Genomic DNA, 27,560 nt, shown 5'->3' with positions numbered 1-27,560 from the left:
TTGTTTCAAGGAGCACCGTAGCTAATTCATGGCACACATACGCGCGCTGCAACAATTCCTGACGAAGTGTGCCTCTAGTTCATGGTGCTTTCCGGTCTCATACTGATTTTCGGTTTTTCCCGCGTTTATCTGCGGGACATCGGTCCCCCACTGGCAGTGGACACTGCCCCGCTTTCTCAAGACCCGGACTCATGTTCTGCAGTGTCATCGCAGAGGCGTAACAGCGTAATGAATGATATGGCCCGTGATAGCACGGAACTCTACACGGCCAGCGGGGAAGACTCCGAAGACTGCTTCGAATCCGTTAGAAGCCGCGAGGCGAAGCTGAGGAGCCTGAGGGCACCTTTGCCTTCAAGTACGTCCACAGTACAGAATACGAGCCATCCTCGAGCCCACGCCATACTCTTCATGCAGGTGGTTCCCTCGGGCAATCTGTGTCATTTGAATAGATAAGCTGTCTCCATGCTCCTTGTAAAATTAGCACCAAATGAGATAACCGGCATAAGAATTAACACTCGCGAGAACGTACTCACCTTAAATGTCGTGCATTCAACCGCTTCTGACATCTTGCATACAGTAACCGATTTCAAGAGGATCAGAGTGCGCTCCCACATTCCAGTCGACAAGGATACAGCGGCAGGCGTTATGTGCGACGTAGACGTTACAATATCGAATGAAGACTTGCCTATCCTAGTCAAGACAGCCACTGCTGATGCTAGCATCATACAGATGTGTCGGATGGGCAATTCACGGTGCCTGAAGATAATCTTCAAGGGCGACACCATACAATCTCTTGTCAAGGTGGGCCATATTGGGCACCTCGTAAATACATTCATTCCAAAACCTCTGCAGTACCACAAGTGCTTTCGGTTGGGTGACTTCAGAGGTGTTTCTAATAACACGGCAGTACGTGCACGCTGCGCTGAGTCCCTCACCAAAGAATCCTGCCACACAACTGTATTTAAGCGCAGGGACTGCAAAGAATCGCAATAAAGCCACGTCGTGAAATTGCCCCCAAGTTAAGAAGGAGTGGAGTGTGCTTAAGGAGATGGTAAGGGAAGACTGTACGGACCAGGAAGCAGCCGATTCCGTTATAAAAACCACGCTCCCGCCACCACCGCCGATGTTCTCCAAAGAACGCGAAAGACCTCCCCCCCCCCCCCCCCACACACACAGAGCCAACCTAGTCAAGCGGCGTCATCACCTCGAATTGTGGAATTGTAGCCCTTTCGCGAATTGCAGCCCTTTCGCGAGACAAGATGCAAAGTTATGGATGACAAAGAAGCCCAGAAAAGTGCTTATGACGTTGCCTTTCCAGCACTGACAAATACACGCCCACTGCTGAGTTTGAGCGGCGTACAGCACCTTCATCGAAGGTACCTCTTGCTTCTGACAAGCTGCCTGAACATGATGTGCAGATGGTTATATTGCTTAAGTGGCTAATGGCTGCGATTCGCACACTCTTGGGAAATGCGCAGACTTCGACTACTGTATACGCTTTACAAGTACTGGATGCTCTCGCTCCTGTGCTTGAAAGCTTGCTTTAGAAACATGGCTCGCCCACTTCTGCAGAACCGACCTTTTCAAGAAGTCAAGAATGCCTCAATTCTTCAGTGGAATATGAGAGGCCTGAAATAGCATATTTCCGGATTTCATCAATTTGTATAAGTAAATCGGTTACCTATATTAGTCATCTGTGAACCAAGCGAGGAAAACATCCTCAAATTATCACGATATGAAGCTTTTGCTTCCGCCACGTCTGAGAAAAGCGGCAAGGTCCTCGTTTATGTTCGCAAGGAGTTCCACTACGTGGCCCAGGCCGTGCCACTCCATGACGACAACTAGTACCTGCGCCTTAGCATAATGAAGAAGAGGCTTTCCTTCCCGTTCGTCGCAAGCTACATTTCCCGATCAAGTCATTTAGACTGCTAAATGTTTGAAAATGTTTTGACGACGACCTGCAGTCCATGGATAATCACAGGCAATTTTAATGCTCCTCACCCAATTTGGGGAAGTACAAGAACCAATTTGATAGGCAGGACTCTTGTATCTTTTGCTTCTGGCTGACCTCTACCTACTGAATGACGGCAGCCCAACAATCTTGAAAGGGTCGTCGTATAGCAGCTGCCTAGGTCTGACTTTGGTATCACTATGCCTTACTTCGAGCATATACTACTTTACTAACTTGTAAACACTTGAAGGTGACTATATTCCTACTTACGTTGCCATCAAAGGTCTAAGCAGCATGTCCTCCCCTATGGTTTCTCGCGCAGTTGATTGGCCCTTATTTCAAGCCTATGTGAACGCCGAATGCAAGGCGGCTCTTTTCACTCACAAACATCGCATTCTGGACTTCTTGTCATGCCGATGTGGAAGGAGTAAGCATTAGTGAATGCTACTCCAAGCCATACACGACAATCGAGAGTTACCTTCCGTCGCGGTAAGCCCTGCGGAAGGCAGAGCTTTAGATGAGAATTCAAAGAACAAAGGCACTGCTCAGTAAAATATGTCGAATTCTAATGACCCAGTCTAAGCTCGCTTGCAAGCGCGCAGTGTTTTCACGCTGCATTTATTCCTGCTAAAAGAATGTTGTGCGTAAGCTACGTAAGCACGCTGTCTCAAGATATGTGGCTGAACGAGCCAACCAAGACGTCATTCCGGTATCGAGTAGCGCATACCCTACAGTTAGCTGTAAAGACGAAAAATTATCTTGCATTGTATACACTTCTACACAGTTTACGATTCGACGTGGCCTACCCAAACTTTTTTGCCTCAAGTGAGAACAAAGACATCCTCTAAACTTGTCATACTCATGTAAAAATTGCAATTCAGGTAAATTCATGGTATTATGTGTGATGTAAAATAATATCAATAAATTTTAGTGTTATTATTCTCATTGATACCATTACTACTATCCTTCTCACCCCCATATTTTATTGTTATACTGCCCCCTTCTTGGTCAATTCCCTGTGAGAGATATGTGCATTATCTGGGATCATAGTCATGGTTTGCCAGCGTATGGGATTTTATTGTGCAAAGCAAGCTGGCTGATTTGGTTGCAGATTTTCGCGATGTCTCCTTACATTGAGTGTTCACTTTAAGGAGTACTTGAAAAATGACCTTCGTGGGTGACAGTAAAAGTGCTCTTAACGCACAATTCACATAAACGTTTTTTTTACTCAACGCCCATGCATATGCGTCAATTTAACTGAATTTTTATGCTTCAGTTCAGGTATGTTTTGTAGGCTTAGTATGTTTGTGTACTTGGAGTACATGTGCGCGCGTTAGATAGGGAAAGGGCTAGCCTCAGTTTCTTCACTGTGTCTTGAGATTGCCGGCTCTCCAATGTAGTTTACCTTCCCATCTATCTACAGTTATTAAACAAACAACAAATCGTGCATGTGCTTTACATCAATAACTATTAGGGGCTGGTACCCTCACAGAAATAACAAACGAGCTTCCTTAGATACCTTGAACGCATTTAAGACAGGCCGATAATTTTGTTTTTAATATTCTACTCACACTTTTTAAAGATACTGGTTGTATTTACTTCGGCATATTCTTGGGAGGGGGGGGGGGAGGGGGCCGGTGCGCTGCTGTGCTGGGAAGGCTTCTTCGGAGCCGCGTATGCAGTAAACGCCGTATACGAGTGAGAGCGGGATTCTTCATTGAAGCTCGTTCTTCACTGCTTGGCCACATTTGCGCAAGTAAGAATTCCTTAGATCTTGTCGCCGGTCTTTACCGCTAACACTCCCGGTATGAGGGATGCTCTCCAGGAACTCTACACCTCCATGAAGGTGCTTGTGGTGGGACAGCTTTCCTGAAAAAAAAAAAAAAATGAACGAATTCGTCGCTGAGCGCGAACGGCGCGGAAAAGTTTTGTTTTTCAAACAGTGCGTCGTTAAGCTCGTTATTTACTGTCTTGGAGGTTAAATAGATTGCCAAAGACAGAATCGTGCAATGTAGTTGCCGCAAGCACTCATTCATTCGTTGATAGCTCATTTTTGTCCCCTAAGCAATAGCATAGGTATATAGAAAGAAAAGTTTAATGAAATAAAATACGACGAGGTTGGCCTGACGTATATTCCTCTGGACAGCTACTTTTTAATGCAGAAAGAGGAAGAGGGAAAGAAAAAGCCGCATAACGGACGACGATGTCGAGAGAAGGAAGATGCGAAACACACAACGTGACTCAAAGCCTTACAGTTTAGGCTTTGACCCGTACAGTTTAGGAAGTCTAATAAGGCCTGGATGGCTTGAAAACGGAATCTGCCGTAACGCCAAGGGCCCAATATCACTTTCTCTATTAAAAGTTGCCTGTCGTGGAGGACAAGATCATGGATGAATATGGTGCGTGTGGTTATTATTTTTAATTCAGAAGTTTGTTGTTGATGAGAGGACAACTCCGAAAGTCTCAACAGAAGGACAACAGAAAGTTGCGTTTTCGCCCATTCGTTTCAGTACAGTCATTCAGACCTTACTGTACAAGCAACTAGCAGCGTACTGCCCACCGCCAAATTCCTCACATCCCAACAAAGCTGCATCCACAAATTTCACTTAGTAGCTGCCTCTACTGTACGGTGTTCCTCATAGCCCACTCTGCAGTTTCGGGACGGCGAACCCCACAATTGAAGATCGATCACTTCTGTTAAGTTTACTTACCTGGACATTTTGTGTGACTTTTCTACATACGCGTGTTTAGCTAGGTCCTGTTTTAAACTCGGTCACTAGCCGATGTTTCCGCGTTAGCCCTGTGATTGGCAACTATATCTTTTTCTCTTCGTTCTTATTGGCTCTACATTGACATCCTGCCAGTCTTTATTCCCTCACGACACAGTTTCCTACTTCAGTTGTCATCAACGACATTGCGCATCAGCAGCTCCGACTAGGAACGTTTTAGACACTGCAATGATACGCTGCGGGAGCGCGGGAGCACGTGTTAAGAAACATTAGCAAAATTTGGCGCTTGTCTTCTAACAATAATCGCCATGTATCTTCCACGGCTTTTCCTTTCTTTGAAACGGCCCTCCCGGTATAAGCACCGGGCGGCCGTCGCAAGGCAACCAGCGCTCCAAACGGCGGAAGTGAGAGCACTGGCACGTGACGCTGACGTCGCGGTAATGGCATGGAGTGCACCCATGGTACTTAGAGAAATCTTGCATTGCTGTTTTCAAGGCCTGACCAACTGGAAAACGCGTTTTGTGCATCTGCTCTCGAGAAAGGTCGCCGCTTGCACGATGCAGAACACGTACACGACATCAGGGAGTATAATTAGGAAAACGAGTGCTAACTGCGTTGAAAGTACACGCCAGAAACCAAGCTCAACGCGACAAGCTACGATGTGGAGCTAAATGTAGCAACTTCCCTGTTCCTACTCCTCCAATAGTTTGTTTTTCGCAGTACAGGTTAACCACTGTCTCCTAAAAATAAATAAAATGAATGAGCGTGCCCAACTCCTTTTCATTTCTTTCTTTATTTTTGCACTGCTTCGCCGATTGCACGTGTTGTTACTAGATTGTACTTCTTGCACGTTCCCGTTGCCTGTCCGTTTTTTTGTTCTTTTCTTTTTGATGTTTCGCTAATCCTAGTACTTCGACAACTGTTGTAGTCTTCAGTTTTCGTGTAGTTCAGGCAGCGTGACGCGACGGGAACCGTCGTCTGCCGCCAGTGGAAGTGCAAGGCCAGCGTCGCGGCGATTGTAAACATTCCACTGCCTGGGTGTTCGCCGTGGATGCTGAGCACAGAGTTGTGTACCAGCAGCAGCCAGAGCTAGGGAGCACCAGGAAAAAATGTGTACCCCGAAAGGAAAAGGCTCAGCCTCAGAAAAGACGGTACGTCACGTCAACATATTAGCCGCTGCGCAACACTTACTTGTTTCAACAGCGCCCAACGCAATCTTTAAAGCGTTTGTTTACACGCGTTTTATATCTGATAAATCTTTTCTTACTTTTCCCTAGAAGCCGATATGCCAGATAGTCTATCCTGCATGTATGTGCGGGAAAAATGTGATACCAGCTCTCCAATGGTGCAACTATCAAAAGCAAAGAAAGCCTGAGGAGCAAGGAGATATTGAGCCAGTACTTTCCTCGTGTGTCCTTGCCTATACGGCAATCAATTCTACCCGATTGTTTTTTCCCATGTTGCAGACACCTCAATGTGTCCATTATGAGTGGCAGAAAAAGAAACATGTTTTGAAGTTCCACAGTGCCCAGTACCAAGTTTAGTGGTGAGGTGGATGCCTTTTACAATGTACAGGTTACATCTGTGGTGACACGTAAGGCAAAGAGCACAACAGCGTGGCACAAGGCAAGGTAGGTGAAACAATTATTTCGAGCCCTGCAAGTTGTCTCTAAGAATACTGATAGTATACTTAGTCTGGTTTTGTGAAAAGTTGATATGAAGTGCGAAACAAGCCAGTCGTTGGCAGAGAAATTGGCAAGCCTACAGTAAATGTACTAGCCTGTAATGTTTCAATGCTTTTTCAGAGGTTGCAGAATAACCTCGACACGGGCTAACAGAATCCTGCGCCACCGAGATCTATCGAAGACCTTGCTAAAAAGATGACCCAGCAAAAGCTGATTAGCACAGCTGCCATGATATTGGCATAAAGCTAGAATCCTCAGGACGGCCACATTTTGCTTATCATGAAAACGTTGATGTTTATCAGCTAGGATTTGTTGTGAAGGGCGGCCAAGCATGGCTAGGATGTAGTCCTGATGGAGTAATTCAGTGTCCTCATTTAGAAACTGAGCTCCTTGAAATAGCATACCGCTACTCGAAAAGGGGCGGAAAAGGCCCTCGAGAGAAAAAGTCTTGCTTACATTACGACGCATGTCGCCTTAGGTCATCCCACGAGTGCAACACGCAAGTGCAGGTGGCTCTTTATAAGCTAAGTCTAAAAGCGTGTAAATTCTTAGTGTACCTTAGTGTACCAAAGAGCTACCTCTTATTTTTGTGAACCGCTGTCATCAGTTCTTGAGCCAAGACCCCACCATTACCTTGCAGCCTAAGCTAAGGATGAAAGGGGGGAAACAACGACGGTGACCTGGGAGTCGCAGTTAATTAGACGTTTGCCATGAGGCAAAACACCACCGATCTATCAGTTCCTATCCAGAGGTCAACGCAGCGTGTTATTTTCACGCCTTGGTTTCCCGGCAGAAATACAGTCATACCAGGGAACAGTTTTCACGAGAACACTCACGAAAACGTTTCTCCAGAAATGTGGTGTTAGAATTTTTCACAGCTCGGTCTATCATCCCCAGAGCAACAGCGTAGAGAAATGACATTGCCTCCTCAAGAAAGTCTTGAGAACAGTTTGCCATTAGAGGTTGTGTGACTGGGACTGTTGCCTACCGGGCACACTCTTTGCGTTGCGCACGGTGCCACACGAGGGAACAGAGTTTGCCCCGGTAGAGCTGGTATATGGCCCAAATCTTGAAGGTCCCCTGAGACTAGTTTGCGAGCCATGGGAGGACGATCGGGTGCCCACAAGTGTGGTGGAGTTTGTTCTGGACCTGACGCAAGGGTTACATATGAGTCTCGTGAGGTCGTGAAGTGGCACCTAGATACAGCGGAAGACGCTTCAAAGCGATATTACTACACAAATGCGAGGAAGCGCTCATTTGACACTGGCGACAACGTGATGATCTTGCGGCCAAATAGTCAAAATAAACTGGAAGTCCATTGGGATGGACCCGCCGAGATTATTGATCGCACTTCAGAGGTTAATTACAACGTGAGGTTACCTGGACGTAGACGTGAGGAATGGGTATATCATGCAAACTTAATGAAACCCTTCTCGGAGCGAACAGCTATTGTTAGCATAGCCATGAACGTTTCTGAGGATGTTCCTGTAGTGTTACCTAGTTCTCGTGGGAAAACGGACCCTAGTGTGGAAGAAGTAATAGCGCAGGCTGTTAAAAGGGAGGAACTAGGAATTCAAAAAGTTGAAGATTTGAGGAGCCCTATTCGGGAATATATGGATAGTTTTCGGAAGAAGCTAGCAAGGACTTATTTGATACAACATGGCATCTAACTAACAATGGAGGTTCCTTCTAAGTCCAAAACGTAACACCTATCCCCGCGGCAGCTATAGATAATGAAGGCAGAAGTAAAAAGGATGCTTCGTCTAGGGGTAATTAAGGAGGCACATGGTGAATATTGCTCGTATCTAATGCTACTTGAGGTACCATGGAAAAATCCACGGCAATGCGTGTGTTATCCAAAGCTAAATGCCATCACGAAAGACCAAATCTTCCCCTTGCCGAATATAGAGGAGACAGTAGAACTCGTAAGCAGCGCTGCATTCATGTCAACCCTAGACTTAGTCAGGAGATATTGGCAAGTGCTCTTAACAGAACGATCCGGTTTCTACGCGGCCTTTGTGACTTCTTTAGGGGTTTATCAGCCATTTACCATGAGCTTTCGCTTGAAGAATGCACCGTTCTGTTTTTCACGGCTTATGGATCAGGAGCTTGAAGGACCAGAATTGCCGCTGTTCCATCTGGTTGATGTGGCCGTGTTTTCTAATGACTGGGAGTCTCACTTCAAACATACCCGAACGGTGCTTGAAAGAATCAGAGGGGCGGGCTTGACAATCAAAGCCGAGAAGTGGCAGTCCAGCCATGCTCGTTTCACGTATTTGCGGCACGAAATAGGACACGGGAAGCCGGAACCTATGAAAGCCACAGTGGGGACCATAGTTAATTTTCCAAGGCCCATAACAAAAAGGATGTGAGGTCATTTCTGGGAATGACTGGGTATTACCAGCACTATATTCGAAATTATTCGCAGCTTGCCCGTCCGCTACCTGACAGCCTCCGGAAGCGTGAATCGGAAGGGGCCACTTGTAGCGCCGACAGGGAAGAGGCTTTCGAGAATATGAAAGGAAAGCTTTGTCTTCATGGCCTGTACATGTCTTCCCAGACTTTTGCATAGAATTCTTTCCCCAATGTCACGCCAGCAACCGCCTTCTATGTCGTCTTTGCCCAACTAAACGAACGTGGAGAAGAGCATCCTGTGCTGTAAATCATTCGAAAAGTGACACCGTGAGAGGAGACGTTTAGCACCTCGAAGAAAGAGTGTTTGCGCATAGTATGGGCCATTCAAAAGTTAAGAAGCTATATTCAAGGCACTAAATTCATGGTCGAGAGCGACCATTGCCCTCTTGTATGGCTGAATCAAGTATCAGGAAAAAACGGGAGACTACTGAGATGGAGTCACATCTTGCAGGAATACAACTTCGAGGTCAAATATGAGAAAGGGAGCCAGAATGAGAATGCAGACAATCTAAGCCGGGAATTTTAAGCAACGAACAGAGTAAATTTTTTAGGAGCGCGTTTTGTACGTATCGCTAGAGATATTATTGAGCTGGCAACCTATTTCTGTCTTGTCGAGAGCTGACTGCGACTAGAAAGGAGAAAGACAGAGAGAGGGGCAAAATATTGTAAAGCAATACGCGGATCATAGCGTACGGTAGGCGTGTCGCTCGGGCACGCCGACGAGTGCATGTGTGTGCCTGTCCATTCCCAAAGAGGTGGACACAACGAAGCGAGGGCTGGGTCCTTGAGTTGCCGTGTGACATCAGCCATAACTGCTAGAACGATCCCCGAGGGCGCGACCAAACGTCGACGCTTCGGGCAACCTGACATCTGCTCACCCTCAGGTCAAATCTCTTGGCGGTGGACATGTTTGTTACGCCCCAACACCAAAATGCCGTTAAGTGGATGTTCGACCCAAGACAAACACCCGCCCATCCATCAGCGCATATCCAGAGGTCAAAGCAGCGTGGACACCGACTCTTGACAGGTTCCAAAAATGGCTACAAACCCACAATTATCTAGCAGCCTGAGATAAGAATGAAAGCGTCGAAACAACGAGGGCGACCTGGAAGGCGCAGTTAATTAGACGTTTACCATGAGGCAAACCATCACCCATCCATCAGTGCCTATCCAGAGGTCGACGCACCGTGGACACAGACTCTTGACGAGTCCACAAGAGGCCACCAACTCCACCATTACCTCACAGCCTGAACTAAGGATGAAAGGGGGGCCCCATCCAATGCTACAAAACAACGACGGCGACCTTGCATTCGCAGGTTGCTTTCTTGGCACATATTCCAAACCATCGGGCTTCGGAGGCGGGGTAACTGTGGAGTGTTGCGATCCTGGTTGTGGTACCGGAATGGATCCGACGATTGTGACTTGCTGCTGGACAGTCTTCAGCTTCCCTATTCAACTCGCCTAGGGAAGACGACGGCATTAAAAGCGGAAACTTTTGTAGCAGTGGGACAGAGGGTCCTGATATTGTCACGTGGTGGTGACGTTGAAGAACACAGTAGCAATACTGTGAACGACAAAACTAACTTTTACTGGGCGAACCTGTGCCCATAAGACAGGCTACACTTATAGCACAACGATAGCGGCGAACACGGTCGGCAATCGTCGAAAATCTGATCAACGGGTCAAGCGCGTCGGCTTTTATACATCAATCGTCGAACGTTCCAGACTATTCGTTGGGGCCCGCGTGCCTTCCACAAAGTTCAACACCATTCGCGTCAGGCGATAAAATCAGATAACACAAGGTTCGGCGACAACAGACAGCGGATAGAAGCATCGATAACTTTACAGAAACTTCGGATACATGCAGGCGCGTCCCGCGCTGCGCGATAACATTAGTCTGCGGCGAAACGTGGTCGCCCGGTAAAGATAAGTACAGGTATCAATATGAACTCGGACGTTTGACTTGCTCCGGCATGAAGTGGACTTCCGTAACTGGAGCCGTGTAACTATGCCAATAAGTCCCTTTTCCTTCATTCCTACAACCTGATGCATCAGTCGATGGGCTTGGTGGATGCCTTGCCCTAAACGCCACCCTAAGCCGCAACAACAAAGTTGTTCGAAACCAAAGGGCCGGCCCTTTAGAAATCAATGTCCTGCCTTGATGAACTGTACATATTGGAGATGTACTGCCTGGAGATTCCCATGCTGGATGAATCGCTGTACCGGCAGCAGGCGTAGACGTTATTGACCGCGAGAGCGAACGGAGTCGCGGGCTGGCAGACACTCGTGGAGCCACGCTATAACGTGGATGGCGCGTTGCGACGTCTGCTAGCCGCAGCATGTTTGCATGTTCTCGTACAACTCCCATATCCTTTGAAGTCTGTTTATTGTGTGGTTGCAGTGCAGTCGTAAATGGTGGCATGCATTTTTTGACGATATAGAGACTCATTTGCCTTTGCATTGTGGCGTATACGCTGCATTAACATCAGTGACTGCACGTGTCGAGATCGCGATGTGTGATTGTCGAGCCCTCAGTGAGCAGGAATCATCAAACTTTAAGGTTGCATTGTTATTTACGCACTTCCCAAAAAACATTCTGCATCGCTTTAAACAAATGAAGTGGTCGCTGCAGTACCCGAACGCAGAGCTTTAAGCCCCCGATTCCTTCTGGCGATCGTTCCGCAATATTTGTGATATCGGGAAACATCAACGAGGTGGTGGAAGATCACTCAGCAATGAAAAATAAAATCTCTTGCTCTCATAAGATGTGGCAGGATACAACTGATCTTAGGCGTATATTTGCATATTTGTGGTTGTGGTTAGTGGTTATGCGACAATTCTTAGGTGTTTCTGAGGCGTCCTTCTGTTATGTGGAATCCCAATGCGCATGAATATAACCTGGCATCGCAAGTAAATTTTTCGGGCTCTGGTACTTTTAGTATCTACTATGAAGTGGAAATACAGTGTTACAAGAGGATAATGTGTAGCATTGCAGTTGCTGGACACACACTCTTAAAAATAAAGGTTGTAGTAGTTACAACCTGGTGCCACACCATTTGCTATCTTGGTATAATGGCGATATAGTAACGATATAGGTAGCAACATAAGTGGCTAAACAAGGTATCGACTGTTACTAATGGGTCTCAGGTGCGAATTACAAACGCAGTGAAGACCACCTGATACAAAGTTCCTCTTATACATTAGATCAGCTGTGGCGTATTCCACAGTGGGTCCGATATATACATTATAGAAAAGAAACTTCTGAATCCGATACTGCGTTTGAAATTGGCAGCTGAGGCCCATTAGTACCAGTGTCTAGCTTGTTCAGTCATTTATATTACTAACTCTGTCATTATCAACTGCAGTTATACCAAGGTAGCAAACGGTGTCACACTAATAACTACTACGACCTTTTTTTAAGAGTACAGGATGCCGTAAACCTTAGTTGCTGGTGGCTAATATAATGCGCTTTTTAGCGTGGTGTTGTTAGCTTGACAGAGGGTAGCGCTAAATATCTTCAGAAGTAAACAACCCAATAAGGTTGGCTGTTGAAATATCTTAAAATTATTCGCACTGTTATTATGCACGCAATCATGTAGAACAGTCGCGTGCTAAAATTCTACGTTTTTATTGTTACTGCGAAAAAAAGGAGTATGAATCCACGAGGCGATGCTCCCACTGCGCTGTCAGTCATAGTGCCGGACCTTGTTTAACTAAACTTAGTAACTATCTTGTATTTCATGGATAATCGAAAAAGAAGTGAAAGGTAGTTATGTATGTGTACAAGCGGTGAAGTAGTGTCAAAATAACTAGATACATTAACTTCACTGTATAGGAATACAGGCATCTTTATTACTCGCGCAAGAACAGACGATAGTTAATTTCCACAAAAGCAGCGCCAACAAAATAGGCTGAACGCAAGCAGAACACCAAGAAAAAGCACCATGGATGTACGGGAACAGAAACTGCATTTTGGGCTCCTTGCATGTACATAATTTTCCAGTCGATTCGTGCAAAACTGTGACAGGGCACTCTATCATCAGGTGCCTGCACTCAGCGGGTTTCACTACAAACAGCTGGCCCAAATCGCTCACATCGAAGCGGCGAAGTGTACATTTCAGTGCGTGCCGCCGAGCGCCCACTAACGCAGCGACGGTGCTGCCACCTTTGGCCCGTCGCGCGGCCAATAGCACCAGATTCTCCACTATATAATAATTTTATTAGCAAGCTCTGTATACGACCAGCGCGTCGCAATCCCGATTTCAGACTGCCGCCGTGGCGCCTGTTCGATACGCAGTGGAGTCGTGGGCGAAGGTATGCGTATATTATCAACTCCTTAACGACGCGGTCTTCGTGTAATTGCCGCGTCAGTGGGACCTATACACATGCCACGCAGCCACTGATAGATCGCATTTTGCCGCAACAATGCCGTTAATGTTATTGATGTAGACAATGCCGCTAATGTGGCCATCGTGTATGACGCATCCACGTGCATGCATTGATGTTTGTTTGCTTACTATATAAGCGCGTAAACAAATCTGCGAGAAGACTTAATCTATGCTCCGCAAAATAAAGGGGAAAATCACGATGCGGTGTGGGAATAATCGTCATGATTGACTTGTTCAGACTTACTTCTCTCTGTGATCAAATGTGCCCCTAAAAAGGGGGCAGCTAGAGCTGATCTTGCGGCCCCTCTGATCAGTCAGGCTATGCCTGTGAATTTGTTCTTCCTCCAATGGAAAGCGAGAGGAAGCTTTGCGTACTCTTCGTGGTGGCACAGTAGCTATGGGGTTCTGCTGCACACGTGGTGGCCGTATTGCGAGGCAGCCAAAACGCAAAATACGCCGGTGGGCTTATATTCGGGTGTAGGCTAAACAAGCCCGGCGATCAAAATAATTCCGTACTCCCTCATTATGAGGTCTCATAGTCAAATGTGCAGCTTTGCGGCGTTAAATGCTCATATATCATTGGGATAACTTGTGTTACATACGGTAAAATGTAAAACTACATGGTTCAATGTGAAAGAAGTGGCAAAATCTATCGTTTTCCTCCTACGTAACCTGTGCCTTCGGGAAACAACTACGCGCCGCCTACGGCGACTGCATCGAATATATATTTTTTTGCCTTTTTTCAGTTTTACGCTTGCGGTTTTCTCGCGAAACGCACTGCTAGCACGGCCCTCGCAAGCAGCGCACGTTTGTTCATTGCATATTTGAACAACTCGTTGATTTGTGACGTGGACTAACAATAAACATGTGTGGTACTCAAAGTCACAAACCACTTTCTAACATAGTACTTGTGCGCGCCAACAACAAAAAAAAAATAGCTAACATAGTATTTCCTTTTGTAGGCTCCGCTCGGCGTGTGGAACCGGAAAGGTAAATTGCTTAGAAATGGCTACGTGCTAAGCGCACTTGATGTATTTCTCCACCTGCCATACCAAGTTGTTTTGGGTACAGTAATGAAACCATGCCTTAAAATCCTGGCATGATGGCAAGCGTATTCGCATGCCATCTGTAATAAAGAAGTAACCTTCACCAGTGCTTCTCACATATACTCTTGCACACCATAGCCCACAAAAGGCGAAATCATCGCGTCGTATCCGAGACGGACGCTTTTTTTGCATTCCAGCTCTCAGTGCTACTTGACCTGGATGCTGTCTTCATCGACGTCAGCGCGTCGAAACGAACTTTGCGTCTGTATACCTTGTACACAGGAAAGAGAATTCAGCACAGTGGTACGTGGGCGAAAGACCTCATCTACGTCTTCTACACCACCTCGCGAATTCCTGAAAGTACAGCTAAGAAAAAGGCACAGTTTCGCCCGAAAAGTGAAGCGTTGACAGCGACACAAAACTATCAGACAAATGCGCGAAGTTTTGTAATTATAACCACCGTACGAATCACAGCGAATATTTTATTACTAACTAAATTAGTGAGCATGGTGTTACGCGCAACGAGACACATGAACTGATCTCACTCGATGACCGCAAACACACGTTATCCCAACCCTGGCGTGACTAAGAGCGCCGGCAGCAGGGGCCAAACGCTTCGGGCTACCTGCCGCTTCTACGCATGTTAGAAACTTCAGAGTGCGCAACCCCCGACACTAAGCGCACAGGCAGACAGCAAACATGAAGACATTAGCCAGCTTGGCTCGCCCCAACATTGTGCCCGCCGCAGATACCTCCAAGACAGGCCGTGCTGGCCGAATATGCACTCAGCCGCGCCATGCGCACCTATTGCCGGGCTAGAATTGGAGACGCGCGCCCTGCGACCAGATGCTTTCTCACGATGCCCACTATGAAGGTGCATGAACGACATTTCAAGGAAAAATTGTTGCCATTTCTTCCAAGTCGCTCCTTTAATCCGTGAACTTCTAGGAGTTGCAACTCACGTTTTGACAAACAGTGATCTTCAGTTGAGTTGTTCTTTTGTACGCTTCTTGTTTCATTCATAACTTATTTAAAACCTAGACAGGTTTTAAAGGTCTATACTGCCCACAAGCCGCCTGAAGTGCACCAATAAGTTCTGATGTCGTACAGCCAGACCGCGCAGTGTTTCTTGTCGGATAATCTTGCGCTAACTGCCTTTTGCATCATCAACGGAGGTAATTGAGATTTGAAGCTTTTAAGCACCACACTCACTACGCGGAAAATACTCTCGCGACGCCAGTCATTCCAAGTGACCTTTTTTATAACAAGGATATACGTATGTAGGGTCAGAGAGCTGAACAGCGTTGTGCCGTAATGCGCTTCCTAGAATTATGGACTGATTTACAAGGCATGCAGCAAACGCACATCAAAGGGCGATCGTCGGGACGTACAACGCAAAGTGATGTAAGATGAAAACTTGTTACACGCTCCTAACATGGAGCCATCCACCGGCGAGCGCTTGATGCGAAGCGACCTAGATGATGTGCACCTGAGCTTTTAATGGCACAGTACCCATCATTCGAACGACAGCTACCTGAGTGGCGTGCGTCTATTTGCGGGCTTCCCTACCCTTAGCTATGGTAGTTCGAGACCTAGTTTAGTGTCCGCACTTCGCGCGGTGCGTTTCGTCACTGACTCTCGGCCATCTTCTATTGAATACACCGGCGGTCGTCAAATAACCGAAGTTAAGCTGCATTTTTCATGGTAACCACATGGGGCAGACTATGTGGGCACTTCCTTTTTTTGTGTCAGCGGTGTCTTTTACGTAAAGAAATTTCTCGCTGTGCGGAACCAACAATGCTGCTTTATTTTACATTGTACCACGGCGGCGGCGGCGTTTCTCTTCGTATATTTGAGTATAGTGGCTAGCCGGGCTTGTTGGGACGAACACATTCTTTTGCAAAGAGCGCGAATAACGGGACACAGAAAGAGACACACGACAAAGCGCCTGTGCCGTGTTCCTTGTTCTGTGTGCCGTCATTCGCGCTGTTTGCAAAAGAATATCGTTTAGGGTGATGGGCCTTCTTTTTAATCGCGGCGGGATGGAGAGCAAGCGTACGGAGGGCTTGTGGGAGGCGCTTCTTCCATGTTTCTAGCGTTTTACCAAACATGGCACCAGGCCGCATAGACTCTTTGTCGCAGGCATACCAGCGACAAGTTGCTTGAGCCTGTCCGCTTCCCGCTGCTCTTCCACGGGTCCCTCCGGGCGGCGCCGCGGAACAACGAAGGCCCTGGCGGCTTCTCCGTACTGCGCATGCGGTACTCCTACCACAACCACGTGCTGCACTTGGGAATCGGCGGCCAGTAGCTCTTCGATCTCGACCGGTGGCACCTGCTGGTCCATGCACTTGATCAGCTCCTTGTAGCGGCTGCACACGAAGATGCGGCCGTCGGCTGAGTAGTAGCCCATGTCACCTGCGGCGGTACAACCCTGATGAATGGTATTGTACCCTGCATTGTCATGTTCCGACATGGGCTCGGTACGACCTGCCAGGTTTCTACAAATGCCTGCTCCGTCGAGTGACGCTAATTCAAGCAGAGATATGAAATTATTCCTGGCACAACTGACATGTCAGGCTCGACGTGGGATACAATCTCCCCACTCTTCAATCACCATTTCTTTGACGTGCCGGGAGAGCGCCCACAAAAGATAAAAACACCAAGTGTCCGGAGAGCAAGCCAGACGGATATCATGGCTTATACTTTAAAAAGTGCATTTGTATATTCAGAACGGCTCACAATATTTCCAAAGAAAAAGAAATCGTACACCCCGAAATCAAATTTTACTTGTGGGTCTCATGTCCAAAATTGATTTCAGCCTAATGTGACGTGAACATATATAAAAACACATCCTATGCACATGCATAAAGTGGGCTGGTAACCAATATGTATGTATTCGCCTAAATTTACATCATTTAAGTGCAGGAATGCTTGTCTGCCAATGTTACGTTTCCACAGCTTCCAATAACTTGTTGCCTTGAAGCATATAGTTGTTAAGAAAGGGAAAGGTTTAGTTCCTCTCCATGTGTGGCTGTTAATGTCGAAACATTTTAAGCACGCTGAGACGAACTATTATGGACAATGATTACACAAGTGATTCATTTGGGAACGAATATTGTGAAATGCTTTTGTAAACTTTAGTAAGCAAAAGGGAAATAAAGTGCATGTGAGTTTAGTTAGGGTTGGGTGAACGCGTTGCCTACAATAATTGACTATTGCGAGGGCTCATGCGCGAGCATGATAAGATATGTTTTTTATGAACACACTCCCTTCAAGCATGTCTGGTAACATATGCACTGTGTGCTTCTTGCTGTTGACACAAACTGTGAGGAAGCTGGCGTCTCTGCATGTACTTCGGAGGTAATAACAAGCAATAGTGTAACGGACGAGGATGGAACTATCTGAATCACACACTTGAAGATGGCGTTGTCCTGACGTCCAATTCCTCAATGGCATGCACATAAAAACAGCGTGTCGGTACAATAGAGGGGCGCATGACGTTGATGGGGATCACCCAAAATAACACATATCTGGCGGTGAAGGGTGCGCCATGAATCAGGCGGCTGGTGGAAGAGAACGTCAAAAGCATTGACGGCACCAATGCCAACAACGACGTTGCAACAAAACAACACATAATTTTTTACGTAGTAGCACGGACATTTTAAAGCTGTCAATGCCCCATATAAGCACCATTGCAAATTAACAACGAAACAACAACAACAACAACAAAAACTTCCGGATAAACCTTATACGTGGAACTGCGTCAATTTTCTCGCGAAATCAGTTGCAGAAGTTTTGGATTCACAGTTAATTAATCCCAAGCCAGGAACTGCAAAATGGCTCATCGACCCCGAAAGCAAGAAGCTTTTAATACAGCAAGTGCCTTCATCTCCTGTAACTTAAACATTGACTTATATAAACACTGAACTTCTACAAAGGTATAAGTAAACAATATAAAAGCTTTCGCAAAAACCACGCTGCCGACACGTCGGGTAGGCTGTTGCTTGGGAGCTGTCCTACCGAATGACGGAAACATAAAATATGACTCTACCGCACTTCTCAAAATTTATTACACTGCCCACAAGATAACTTTAGCAACATAAAAAAAAACATGGAGAACAGTAATGATCTTGATTGGGATTTAACAGCGCGGAAGTGATCTGGCTGTTCTAGGCAATAATTCAAACAACTTGTAAAACTGCCGTTATGAAGGTTATGAAGGAAATTGACTGTCATGATAAGAAATGCAAGCACAAAAGACAGCGCACCGGTACGAAGGAAGCCATCTTCGTAGGCTTCAGCAGTTTCTTTCGGTTTGTTCAGGTAGCCCAGGAAAGTACAGGGGCCTTTGATGCAAATTTCTCCTCTCTCCTCAGGTCCCAGAGGCTTTCTGGTGACCATATCAACCACCTATAAAAAATGATAAGAAAATCAGCTTGCGTACTTTGTGTAAGCAGCGTGCGTCATAATAAACTACGCCTCGAGTAACATTTTCTATTAAAAGTTCTTACTGGCCAAATGGCGTTTCTCTTAGCACAGAGTAGCCTGATGTTAAGCGAAAACAAAGAATACAGGTTGGAAGAAAAAAAACTTCCCAGATGTATGCCACTCCGAGAAACTCATAACTCGTACCTCAAATAAAGTGAACCTGTTTAAGAGAGTTCGCCCCCCCCCCCCTATTGCGCTTCAGGGGCGATCCCACCGTTAGCAACCAGTTTGTTCCGTTTGTAGGCGATCCCACCGCTAGCAACCTGTTTCTTGCGTACTCCAGGGTAGCGTACCGTACTGCTGCCGAGAAGTAGCGACTCCTGCCTATCGAAGCTCGACCGACATTACTTATTGGGTAGCGTGGCGTTGTCGGCGGGCTGCAGGCATCCGGTAGATCATGGCGACCAAGCAGGGGCGAGACGATTTGCTAGTGCGAAACTTGCACTGTTTATTCAAAGGCAGTTGAAAGAAAATAAGAAGAGCATGAAGTATGAAGTATGAAGTCTCTCAAAAGTACATTTCGGAGCCCCTTAAATAGGCTCTCTACAAGTGTGGGCGGGACCTAGCTTCCGTCTATGACACGTGACAGGCACGGAGAGAGGGTCCCTCCTCCTGCAATACCAAGCACGGGGAGAAGTCGATCCTCTTTTCGACGAATCCGGGGAGAAGGTCGGGTGAATGACCTCTCCGGCGCCGTGGGGTCCGGCCAGTAGAGGGTAAGGGCATGACGTATCACCCACGGTGCCACGACCATGAGAGGTGAAGGGGATCAGGTAGCACCCACGGTGCCACGAGCATGTAGAGGGTAAGGGGGGACGATCTGTCGCCCGTGGGCTCCGGCCCAGAGGGTAGGGTGAATGACCTGTCGCCACGTGGTGTCAGACGCCAACCCTAACACCCCTCACTTCCCTTTCTTCAGAAGCCCTGTCGTGTCATTTCCGAAATCTACTCAAGCCGTTGCAGAAATACTTCACAGACTGGACAACCTCGGCTAAGCGGCGATACTGCGCCTTCTTAAGAGCGCTCCCTTTGTGAAACAAATTGCCTCGGTGGTCGCAGCCGCGCTAGGTCAGCGGTTTGTTTATGCGGCTGCGTGCTCTTCCTCAGTTGCTCGCGGCGCTTGCGCTGTATTTTGAAAGGCAGCGCGCGGACTGTTTTGTGAGCGGCAACGAATAAACCGCAGTGTCGTTTGAACTAGCCGTTGGACGCGGAATACCCTTTCACGGTGGCAACATAAAAAAAGGCGAGCGCCTGCTGTACGTCCCAGTTTCGCCGTGGAAGACAATGCGGACAAAGACGCGATCACAAATGCCAAGTGAGTTTAACACGTCAGCAACAAGACCTTCTGCAACATCGAGCTTGAGGTATATGTCAATTTATTGCAATCCACACGCCACGGTGCTTAGAAAGACGTGTACTGTTAATTTTGTTCCAAGCCATCTGAGCACGTTCGTTACATTCCTTGTGTGTGCCATTTATTACTGTGACATGTGCATGTCTATGGAAACGACCACTCTTGTTTTAGTCTGTGTGAGCACCACGGCCGTGATGTTTTGTGCAACTCATTTACGCATCGCTTTCTGGGTGTCATCATTGACCGCAACCTCTCGTGCAGCCCTCACTGCGTCCATCTGAAGAAGTTGGTTGCCTTTGCTCAGGTCTTCAAAATTTTCTGCTCGAAAAATTGGGTACGCCAGTCCATTCTATGGTGAAGCTGTACAGGGTACTGTTTCTCGGACTCCTAAGTTACAATCTACCAGTGTTGTCAAATATATACAAGACGAACTTTCGAGCTCTGGAGAGCATACAAGGTCAAGCCCTACGCACGTGTTTAGGGCTGCCTCGGTGCACTTTAACAGCAGCAACAATTGTCATCGCGGGAGACGATATGATCCAGACACATGCAGCTGTCGACTAAGGGCGCACATTCACCATCTGTCAAGGATCCCCAACCACCATTTAGCCTTCCTACCAGCCGAGAGACCTCAAGCGAGCTTTTCAGGAGGGATTAGCGCTCACCAAGAGTGCCTACCGTCATCTTTTACACCGGCGGCAATGCCCTCATCTCCCCTGTGGTGTTGGGACAGCCTCAAAGGAAATTTGCTATTCCTGGAATTACAAAGAAGGCCAATCATCCACCGCCGGCTCTGAAGCAACTTACGCTCCAATTACTGCATCAGACGTATCATGACCATAACGTCTCATACCGATGGCTCGACCTCACCTATTAGCTCAACTGCCGCATTCGTCGTTCCAGCTAAGCAGGTTACAGTTCGATTCAAATTGTCACACATGACTACATCTACGTCGGCAGAACTTGCAGCTCTCTATGCCACTGTGACTTACGTCACCGGAGAGCCAACAGAGAAATGGGTCGTATTTTGTGATTCTAAGGCAGCTGTTCACAGTATCAAGTCCGCATTACATCACAGAACTTACGAGCAAGTGATACCTGACATCAGGGAAGTGCACCATCATGCTCTGGAAAAAGGGCGCAACCATATCTTTCAATGGATTCCAGCTCACTGTGGCATCGTCGGCAACGGCCTTGCTGACAAGACTGCCCGGTCAGCCCACGAAGACACCCAGACGCGTCCAAAACCTTTGGCGAGGTCGGACGCTGCCAGGGAACTTCACCTACTTGCACGCAAAAAGTCACAAGATCTTTGGAGTTGAAGTGCCTTCAATTGCCGATTGCATAAACTTGACCCCACGCTACGGCTACAACTGATATCTAGCCTTTCTAGCGGCGAAACAACCTTGCTGTGCCGCTTGTAATTGAGAGTGGCGTTCACCAATGTCTACTCCTATAGTACGTGAATGGCCGAGAGCCCGGTGTGCGACTGCTGTGGGTGCGAGGAAACCATCGGGCAGCTGTTGTGTACCTGCCCTCGCTGCGATGTACAACGCCTCTCTCTGCGGGCAACTTTATACCAACTGGACTCAAGACCGTTCACCGAGTCAAAGATTCTCGGACCGTGGCGACGCCCGTCAGTGGCACGAAAAGCGATTCCCGCAATAGTGCAATACTTGAACTGCACCGGCTTACTCAGAGCCGGCGGTGGATGATTGGCCTTCTTTGTAATTCCAGGAATAGCAAATTTCCCTTGAGGCTGTCCCAAGCACCACAGGGGAGATGAGGGCTTCGACGCCGGTGTAAAAGATGACGGTATGCACTCTTGATGAGCGCACAGTGCTTATTCTCCTTTTTTTCTCTTTCTATTCCCCTTTCTCCCACCCCCAGTGTAGTGTAGGAAACAGGGTGCTCGTCTGTTTGCCCCCTCTGCCTTTCCTGTCCTTGATCTCTCTCTCTCATTTGAAAAGGCTTTTGTACACAAGAGCCATATTCCTGTGTCCAAGGAACACCAACTGTATAACTTTTGTTGCTCTTTGGCCAAAGCTGTGCCTTGCACCATGAAAATAAATAAATAAAGGAATAAATAAATAAATAAATAAATAAATAAATCACATGCTTCACTAGAATTTTGTTGTGCGATTTAAACACTGCGCATGTAAAGAATGCAAACGTTGAGTAGCTCGTACTTGCGATCTGACGTTTTTGACGTGGTTCAAAAGTGCTTAGTACTACTTGATACGAGAACAACATATTTAACAGAATGATCCATGATCTTGGTTGTGGCGCTGCGCACATGGTATGAGTACTAACAGTTTCAGTGCGTATGACAACAGTCCAAATAAGTGCTTAATGAGCACCTAATGAGAAACAGTGCACAATTCACGATTGTGAATACTGTATTGCAGTCGTTCTTGCCAAATGCGGGCGCCTCATGAACTTGCAGACCGCGTGTACGGATCACGGAGAATTCCCGTATTTACCCTTTCCATTATCTCCTCCCCCTCTCTCTTTCGCTGCTGCCCGCGGTTCAGGTTTCAGGAGACTGCGCTAGACAGTTAATGCGGTCAGGCGCAATTTTCCTTCCCTTCCATTTCCTTTATTTATCTAATTAAATAAAGATCCAATTAATACAACTACGACTTCCAAAGTACATGCTGTCGCATTCGCAGTGTTTTGAAAATATCGCATTGTGCACGTAACCACGGCAGTGTTTATCATCGTCTGGAGCTGCATTGCGCTTCATCTTGGAAGGGGCCAGCGCCCAGCGGATAAGCGCGCGCGTACAACAGTAAGCAGAGGGTGAGAACACGAGTGCATGGCTGCGTGCTACGCTCCACAGAGTGCGGGTGCAGTCAGCGCGGCTGCGCACCTAAGGAAACCCGCGCCAGTAACCTGGAGGCTTGGCTTGGTTTTGTCTGCTACAGTGTTCCGCCACATCAAAGTTGCATGCGATAAATCAAACTTCGCTCGCAGCACTGTTGCTCGAAAAGCGTCGTAATGCGAAGGCAGCCTTGCGTTTGCGCGTCGCATGGCACCGGCCGCTGAGCCAATGAACTGCATCGACCCCAGAAAACTGTTCTCCCTTACGGGTAAGCAATTTAGAACCTTATAACTTCAGACTATTGCAATCTCATGACGTGTAAGCGTAACCACAGACGCAAAGGTCATGCGGTGACCCGCAGCATTGTTTGAACCGCCCAATGAAACGCTCTCCTTATTTACAGGGGGTCACTTTTCAATGAGCTTTCTTTGCATTTTCCTTCGACTTTCCCACTGCTGCAGCTGTTCCTGCTATGACTGCTGCTGTCTGGCACACCGCGTCGGGGGAGGCGGTGATTCAGAGCGTGTGTATACATGACCCAGAGCGAATCAGAGAGGAAAGGCGACGCGAGAACCTCGTTCGGACCCCACCGCTTCGGATGTGCACAATACCCTCTGGAGCTCCCAAGGCGTCGACACCTTAGCCTCTTACAGCTATAATTATCCGTGACTCCCCCCAGAAGCATTGCAGAAACTGCAGCGCTTCCCTTTCTACTAACGTGCGAGTTCAGAGGGGAGTTCAGAGAGCTGTAGGGAGGAGGGAGGAGAAGAGGCAATTCCCCTACAAGGGGGGAGGGAGGTGACGTGAGACGGCGAGGAAACCCAACTCGCCATGTAAATTTGTCAAGTGGACAAATTATGCAAGGCGCATAGAAGCAGAACCGCATTAATTAAAGCGCACCGCAGCATCCAAGCGACACTATGGAAGCGGCTGACCGTCAAATCAACACTTGTGTGCCCGCCGCATTACCTTTGCGGCTATGGCATTCCTAGAGGTTGTCGATTTGATCCCAATCGCGGCAGCCGCATTTCCACGGAGGCGAAATAGAAAACGCACATGCACTTAGATTTGGGACACGTAAAGAACATCACGTTGTCAAAATTAATCCGGAGTCCGCCACTACGGCATGCCTCATAATCTGATTGTGCTTTTGGCACGTACAGCCCCATTATCAAGTTTAATATTTCTGCCATGATGCGATGTGCCATGTGAGGCAATGGCAATGCTCAAACCTCTCAGATTTTATGAAATATGGCGCACAACGCCTCAAGCAAACACCTCTCCCTGTATGCTGGATATACTAAGGAGGAAAACAGCAGTGGTGCACGCGAGGTGACATTTGACATCAACTCGCCACTCTCGTGTTAGACTAAACGTTGAAGAAATTAGGCTTTGGCCGTCAATATCACCGCTAACTATCGTCAAAGGAACCAGCACAGGAAGCTTCGCTTAGATCGATTCCCACACTGCGTGGGATGTGCATAAATTTTTTTTTTGCTTTCAAAGCGAATTGAATTGACCAGGATGATACACTGAAATGCGCAAGCGTTTCTTTGCCTACCCAAGGAGGAAACCCATCCGTCCGTCCGCCTGCAAAGTAAGACGACCGCTTTCAAGGTGGAGCCCGCAGCAGCGAGCGAATTCACCTTTGTGCTGCCTCTCGCTTCAACGCGAACTAAGCGGCAAGAACACGGCGCACACGAAGCTATCAGCACTCGGCGCAGTGTCCCAATCACAGATCGCTTTCAAGATAGGGCCCGCGCGTTTCGCTTTAACGTCAACTAAGCGGCGAGCACACAGCGTACACAAAGCTATTAGCACTGGAGCACTCTGTCTCCATCCGAGATCGCCTTTGAGATAGGGCCCACGCGGCCACGCCTTATGCAGCCGCCACTGGAGTACAGTTGATCATGGTCACGGATCATGGTTGATAATGGTTCGACGCGGATGGATAAAGCGCTAAAGAATGGTAACGGTTTATATATATCGGAACGTCGTCAGCGCAGTGGTGCCGCCCTCCGCAGCAGTTTGTGTCACCTCAGCGCCGTCATTTATACTGGCCGGGTCAATTTTCGCAAGATTGATAGTGACAACGGGCTGCGTGGAAACGAGCAAGCGGCCGAATGCTTAAGCATACTTAGAACTCCCAGAGGAGTTTCTGCGTGAATTCGTTTTTCTGTCTAATTGGTTGACTAGAGGCGAGCAGCACGCAGAAGTGGAGAAGGTTTCGGTGGGGCCGAGATAGCGCAGTAAACGTAGATAACCTGGGCTGGAAGTCACTCAGCTACGCCCTTCGTAGGCAATTGCTTAGTCGAAAAGTTGTTACGCTAAGCGTGCAACCGAAGTGGCAGAGCACTCAAGTTACGGCCTCGCATGAGAACGAGAAGAAAGGAAAGTTCGCAATAAACGGCAAGGGAAGAAAGAGTTGTGGTCTCCTGATATCAAGATGGCACATTATACGTCCGCAGTCGAGGCTACGATTTCACGGCAAATCACTGCGCACACCTCTTCGACAGCTCCCTTGTCCAAGCGTCTGCTACAGTGCCGAAAAGTCGCTCGCCCGTTCAGAGCACCATCAAATAAAAAGTGTTAAAGTATCTTACGATAAAAAGTGGTAAACGTGCTTATTTCCATAATAATTATACCAAATAAAAACATAAATCTGCGTTATCAACAGCTGATACTCAAGGTCTACGGACTAAGCGTAATTATATACTGTAGATTGAGTGTGACTCGTCAGCTGAAACAATTGTAGAAACAATATATATATATATATATATATATATATATATATATATATATATATATATATATATATATATACACATCACAACAGAAGTATTTACCGTAGCTGATTTCAAAAATAGACGACCACCGCAAAACAGTGAAATGCCAACAAATGCGCCCCCCGTCCCCCCCTCCACAAAAATAACACCCAATAAGAGGTCAACCATCTTCTGATGCCTTTTCGGCATAAGGTTGATGCCTTTTCGGCATAGCTGGTTTTGTAGCAGTACGAGTGCGTTCGACCCGACTAGCTAGCATTCTGACCATGTGCTAAGAATGTAAATCCGTATTCTAACATCAATTTGTATTAATAAATCGGATAGTCGAGCACACACCAACCGAATTCTTAAAAAAAACGCGGAACTAAATGTGATAAGAGCCACAATACAAAAGTTTAAGGAATGTCGGCTTCACGAACAAGTCGTTTGAGGTGTGGCTCGAGCATACAGCGTGCAGTTTTTATATGCCCTCTTTAGTTGCGTGTCCAATTCGTTTTACCGCTAGTTCTAAACTGAGAATGAACGCTATGAATAAGCTCAGCTTTGCCGCAGCAATGGCATCGCGCGAAGTTTTGGTATCGACAGTACTACAGAGCTCTACTGAAAATCCAGGGGTATACTTCAGAGAGGTATATAATAGATCACTTTTTTTTCACTTTGGAGTTATTATTATTATGCTTAGTTTACACAGTTGCGATATCGTTTTTGATAGTTACAGAGTTACCGACTTCGCACTTGAGTTTCTTCAACAGGGTGTCTACCAAGCTGACATTTTCAATTTCCCTGAGTTTTACACGTTTCCCCTCAGTGCGTTTGCAAATTTTCCTGAGTGATACAGAACTTTGTGTTATGTCAAGACGGGCTGACACCATGTCGACCGATGCTATCACTCTCTGGTAAGCATTCTAAAAAATGAAAAAAAAACTACTTAATCCAGCTTGAATGGTAAAAAGTAGTATTTAGTTTATTCAACATAGAAAATTGAAGGGAGGGGTTAGTAAAACGCACAGCAAATAATATATCTTCGAAAAAAATTGTAAAGCCTAATGAAGATCGAGTCGAACATATTCAAATACGAATAAAAAGAGATGCATACATAAGCAAATATTTTCGAAAATGAGCTATTTCTGTCAACTGGTAGCGAGCTCACTGGTATTAGACCCCCACTTTGACACAAGTGAAATTCTCTCAGCAGCTGGAAAGTCAACCTCAACTGTTCTGACATACTCTCAGCCCGCCCACAATTAATCAGTGTTGCATTTCACTGGTTTAAAGAGTTTATTTTGGTTTGCATGAGGGTAGCCTGCATCTCGGCGTCAGCCAACATTTTGCTTTTTGAGATCAAGCTCCTTCAAAGAAGAGGCGGCATAGTTCCTTTCTCCATGATTCCACAATGCGACAGTCCTTTCTGTTGTCGTCCTCGTTCCGCCATGCGTTCGCCTCGCGGACCATTTGGAGCATCCTCTTCGTCACTTGTGCAGTGAACGTTTGAGTTTTTGGACTCCTTGGAGCCGCGAAACGTCCGAAAAATCGCCCCCCCCCCCCCCAAAGAAAGACAACCATTACACTCTGGGAAGATGCAATGGCAGCGAAAGCTGACGGCAGTCAAAGCTCTCAAATGAAGAGCACAGTGCTTTCGCTGCCATTCCATCTTCACAAAGTGCAATGCTTGCCCGGGCTCGCGGTTGTCGCTTTCGTTCAGCATCGTGGGGGCGTTCTTCGTGGGTGGTCGTTTCGCGCCAGCGCCGTTTACATTCTCGTTGCCGTTTCCTCAGGCGCTCTTCGTACGCATGTTGTTTTTCGGGTGTACGAACTATACGTGTCTGCCCCATCGATAACGCAACTGTTTTTAGCGTCATTACCTATCCTGCTTATATACTGCGATAACCTTGAC

General features: G+C 47.1%; 1 protein-coding gene across 1 annotated transcript; it reads right to left on the bottom strand.

Annotated features, from left to right (window-relative positions):
* Positions 1–3,665: 3,665 nt before the first annotated feature.
* On the bottom strand, positions 3,666–18,618 carry LOC142574218 (putative 4-coumarate--CoA ligase 3). Its single transcript, XM_075683582.1, has 3 exons — positions 18,483–18,618; positions 16,363–16,629; positions 3,666–3,820 (listed from the first exon to the last, which is right to left on the bottom strand). Exons 1-3 carry the CDS (start codon positions 18,613–18,615, stop codon positions 3,666–3,668), a joined length of 555 nt encoding a protein of 184 aa, XP_075539697.1. The 5' UTR covers positions 18,616–18,618.
* Between the last annotated feature and the right edge of the window lie 8,942 nt (positions 18,619–27,560).

Source organism: Dermacentor variabilis, chromosome 1 (genome assembly GCF_050947875.1).
Source record: "Dermacentor variabilis isolate Ectoservices chromosome 1, ASM5094787v1, whole genome shotgun sequence".
NCBI lineage: Eukaryota > Metazoa > Arthropoda > Arachnida > Ixodida > Ixodidae > Dermacentor > Dermacentor variabilis.
The sequence above is the reverse complement of the archived record's forward strand: the minus strand, read 5'-3'. Positions and strand labels throughout refer to the sequence as shown.

What these genes read in the sequence shown, in the direction of transcription:
- LOC142574218 (XM_075683582.1), bottom strand. Translation starts at nt 18,615, where the DNA reads ATGGTCACCAGAAAGCCTCTGGGACCTGAGGAGAGAGGAGAAATTTGC. An exon ending in AGATGGCTTCCTTCGTACCG is followed by an intron (nt 16,630 to 18,482) that starts GTGCGCTGTCTT and finishes GTACCGCCGCAG; the next exon opens with GTGACATGGGCTACTACTCA. An exon ending in GCTCAAGCAACTTGTCGCTG is followed by an intron (nt 3,821 to 16,362) that starts GTATGCCTGCGA and finishes TTTTTTTTTCAG; the next exon opens with GAAAGCTGTCCCACCACAAG.